The 4,735-nt window shown below is 36.2% G+C and overlaps 1 protein-coding gene across 1 annotated transcript in view; it reads right to left on the reverse strand.

Moving 5' to 3' along the window:
- The window catches only part of strc1 (stereocilin 1), a gene marked incomplete in the record, with an annotated part of 12,452 nt that extends 10,047 nt beyond the window's left edge, over positions 1-2,405 (reverse strand). The window contains 2 exon segments of the mRNA XM_036210047.1: positions 1,802-1,984; positions 2,079-2,405. Coding sequence (XP_036065940.1) covers positions 1,802-1,984; positions 2,079-2,189 — 294 coding nt within the window.
- Between the last annotated feature and the right edge of the window lie 2,330 nt (positions 2,406-4,735).

Below are 4,735 nucleotides of genomic sequence, written 5' to 3' on the forward strand. Positions count from 1 at the left end.
TGAACAGTCAGAGAGTCAACACTTTAGTTTCTGTCCATCTCAAAGTATTTCTCCTCCATAAGTTGGCTTATGGGAATGTATGAACATGAATAAGGTGATGTAGATCAGTGTTTTTCAACCTTTTTTGAGCCAAGGTACACTTTTTCCATGAAAAAAATCCTGCGGCACACTAGTATTAAAAAAGGTAAAAAAAATAGTATGCATTGATGTACAGTCCCTCCACAATCTAGAGTACATTTTTTATATATGTAGGAAGCATCATTAATCAATTTGCTCAAGTTAAACGTATATCTCGTCAAAACAGTCTACATTTATTATCATTAATGAATGGTTAAAAAAAATCTAAACAAAATACTTCTAAATAATCAGTTTTTATGAATGTTTTTTTCCCCTCTTTTTTTTTAGATACTTCCAAAGCTATCGGACAAAGTAAAAACAACGTTCTTTTCTTGTTTCCCTCCACAATAGTGATGAGAATTCTGGCTTAAAATTCAATTCTTTTGCATTCATTTTCCTAAAACAGCGGCTCTTTTGGCTACCAAATGGCTTTTTAGGTTGTTGTTCGCTTTGTTTGATTCATTATAAACTACTAGATAAGATTATGCACAAAATCCATGATGTAAATATGTTTTTATTCATATGAAGTGTAAATTATGTATATGCTGTTATTTATCCCTTCCAGATAGAATGTACAAAATGAATGATAAAAGAAGTAATAACAATTCAGTTTTTAACTCTACACATTTAAAGCTTTTTTCTTTTTAAACGCATTTGAAGTGAACAACACAAAACTCTGCAACCACGACCCAAATACAAATTGAATTGTGCAAAAACCACTAAATCAAGACTTTTATTCACATTGACATTAAGAAAGACAAAAGAGTTTCAACTTTGTGGATCTAACCTGGATTCTTCTCTCAGTTCTCAGATGTCTGGACAGGTTGATTGAGGAGTCATAAATATATACAGAATATATATATATACACATATAGAATATTTTCTGCAGACTCTGTTCCTTCATACTATCAAGAAAAGTCAAATGATTCCAGTTTTTTTCGTTTTCTAATGTCTCTCATTTTCTTTACATTTTGTGTTGTTGTTTTCTCTCTATCTCTCTCCCTACTTGGCTCTTGCGCTGCTGAACGTCCTCTACTCCTCCACCCAGCGCTCAGCGCGCACACTTAACCCAATGCATCTCGGGGGATGTAGTGCATAAACTCACGCAGATGCCGTCATACTGTCGTCTCTGAGCTTCATTATTTTGTTCACTTTTTAAACTGTCTGACGTCGGATCCCGCTGGAAGCTAAACCGCTAAACACGAGCTTTAGCTGTTATTTTAGTTGGAACTGAGAGACTTTATGAGCCGAATCAGAACAAGGAAGTGAGGACGTTAACCACTTCTGATTGGTCAGATTGATGACATGTGATCAAGCCTCCAACAATGATTGGCGGAGACAGTTGAAGGGGGTGGGACTTTTCTAAAAGCTGAGTTTGAGGCTAGTTTTACGGCAGGATTGCGGCAACATCATTCTTATTAGTAATTTATAGAATCAAAGAAATATTTATTTTACCATCTTGCATATTCAATACTATCTAGTGTTAAATCAGGGCCGTTTGGATGAACACAGAGCGTATACCAGAGTGATGGTAAATGTTTTAGATATGTGAAAACGTTTAATTTCCCGCGGCACACTTGACCATCTCTCACGGCACACTAGTGTGCCGCGGCACACTGGTTGAAAAACACTGCATTAGATTATGCGTGCACAGTAAGTATGAGTGTTGAAATGAAAGCTCTACCTGTGCTGCAGTGAAGGGGGTGGCGCTGAGGGCAGGTAGGGCAGGGAGCAGTTGTGATGCTGTGAGTCTCTGCAGGAAAGCCCCTCCTACCAAAGGGAGGAGGGGGGCGATCTCTGTCAGCCGGTCAGACGTGAGTGAGGATGGGGTCTGCAGCTCTGGGCTGTTCCTTAAGACAATAGAGATCTAAAATCCATGTAAAAAAAAAAAAAAAAGAAAAACGTTAGTGTGCATGTGAACTTCAAATGAATAAAAGCAGCTTTTTTGCTCGTCTGCATACCAGCTGGCTGGGCATGCTGATTCCTTTGAGTGCACAGTTCATGAGGGTGTCCTGGATGACTCGAAAGGCCTCAGTGTTATTGTATGCAAGGAGGTCTGCTGGCTCTGCCATGCATGAGATATTCCCCAGCCTAGAATTGAAGATTTTTAACCATAAACGTGAGCAGAATGATTGAAATAAAACATGCACTTGCCCAGAAAGGTTATAAATGCCCTAACATGATCATTCTGACCTGATAAAGTCCTGAGCGGTCAGGTTCTTGTAGGTACCGATGACTGTGCTTGCTATGAACTCCTTCCTTACAGGGGTTAAGGTGTTCTTCTGCAGCACATTCAGTCCATCTAACAGCTGCAGAAACACACAGGGACAGATGTGAAAGCTTTTTTAGTCATGCCTGAAAGTTTCACATTATGAATCTGCAGAATCATAATTTCTAAAATATTTAGTTTCTTGACCAAAAAAATTAAATTGAACCTTCTGTAAAGTATTGATACTTTTTAGAGCTAAATAAAAATTAAAATTTTCCAACATGTTCTATACATTTCTGAAAAGGTGAATTTTATACCGATAGCATCATCTTTAATACATGCGTTTCTACTTTTATGCAACAAATTAGAAAACCACAAGTGTGCTGTGTGACACGCACTGATGAAAAGAAGAAGGACGTTATTCTTTTCCATTGACCAGTGTGTGACCACGGGTCTCTGCTGCGCCCTGACGGCTAATCAAACTGTGTTCTGCCTTCTTAGGTTTCTCAGACAGGTGTCGGAGCTCTGACAGCTGTTACCTGAGCAGCGGAGAGGTGTTGGAAGCTCGGGAAGGGGAGGTAGGCGATCAAGTTTCCAGAGTCTCGGATGAGCGACTGCTGACCTTTGATGATGTCGGATGGAGACATACCTTTGCTGTACCACAAGCCGAATGCCTCCCGCTGCTCCAGACTCATGCTGTTCAAGATTCTGTTGATGCTCTCTCGTCTAAGACAGAAAAATAACATGATTAAATGAATGCGATGTCTCTAAACAAAAAAAAAAACTAAAAATGTTGTATTTTTAAAATGATAGAATCCAAGAGATTTCGTCCATTTTTTGTAATTATTTATTACAGTAAGATACTGAAATATCCATTTAAAATGAAGTACAATAAGCATACTAATGTAACATAGGGCTCTAAGCTTGGTTAATTTATTATTATTTTTTTAATTTATTCAAAATGTATTTACGTGTAAACACACACAAACCTACATATCATTGACAGAAATATGTTTCCAAGATTTTCTTTTGATTTATTTTGAAAAACATTTTTGCTTCGACTTACATGTATATCTTTTCATTTTTTTTATTAATAAATACATTTTTAAAAATTAAAAAAATCTTCAGTTGTAATTTTAGTGTTACCACTTATCTTTATTCATTGAGTAAAGAATATTTACCATTATTATAGAACAGTACATTTTAGGTGTGTGTATCTTTCTGTCTCACACGATTCGATACGCATCTTGATATATGATCCACAAATCAATACAAAAAGTATTCAACTAACTTTGACGATACAATACAGTCTGATTCTTTTACCAAAAATGCTAAAATTTAGATATTTCTTTTTCATATGATAATCAAAGCCGTAAATAATAATGCATGACACTTGACAGAAGCATTTATTCATGTATTAACTCAGAAGAAGCAATCTTATGATTGGACGTCTGTTTGTTTGCATCGCATCTACATAAAAAGACAAAGACGGTAAAAAAAACAGACAGAAACTGCAGTTTGCCAGAAATCGATTTACTTCTTGGTTGATTTTATACCTTTTAACCAACATAATCTTGTTCATATCTGTGATTTTCAAACGATACTGCAGCTGCTCGATTAATTTTTAAATACGTATCTATTTTTACATCACTAACTGATTCTACTGTTACTCCCCATTTGCAAAACTTTTTTTTTTTTTTCCAAATAAGAGATCCTATTTTGTTATGTGAGTCAGAGAGCATAGGCTCTATCTGAACTGAACCCTAGTCAGTAAATGTATGTATAATGTATGTCTCTGGCACACATTGTGGTGTAATGCAGTGATACTTTACACAGCTGCCTGACACCAAAGGTGTGGAAACACAATATCTGCAGGTAAAGGATACTCTGTGTTTTTAGCACAACTGAAATAAATCAGAGCAAAACAGGCCAATGCAGAAAGTAAATAATATCATGAACTAACTAAATAAATAAATGATAAAGGGAAATGCTTCATGACCCTTTGCCCCCTCGTCTGTTTGTACTCATTACAGGGGGAAACTTAAGGGAAAGGGGGTAGAGGAAGAAATACAAGCAGCTAGACAGTCAGAACTTAAGAACTGCGTGTGATTTCCTGCAGATGGTAAAACTATCTTTAAGTTGCTACTGGCAACGGAGTTTGATACATATTAATCCATAAAAAGTTCAGAATACTTCAGTAAAGTACTCAAATATTCAAACAAAGATGATAGATAGAGAAAACAGGGGTAATAATGATGTCAGCCAAAAAATCTTAAAACAAGACTGATACAGTTTGTTATTTTTGTAACCTTTTTGTTTACGATCCGTTTTTTTAGACCTATGAAACCCTTTCACTTACCTGCACCCTTGTATTTAAATTATTGACACTTTAACTTGTTTAGAGCTCCT

Source organism: Oryzias melastigma, linkage group LG3 (assembly GCF_002922805.2).
Source record: "Oryzias melastigma strain HK-1 linkage group LG3, ASM292280v2, whole genome shotgun sequence".
Lineage (NCBI taxonomy): Eukaryota > Metazoa > Chordata > Actinopteri > Beloniformes > Adrianichthyidae > Oryzias > Oryzias melastigma.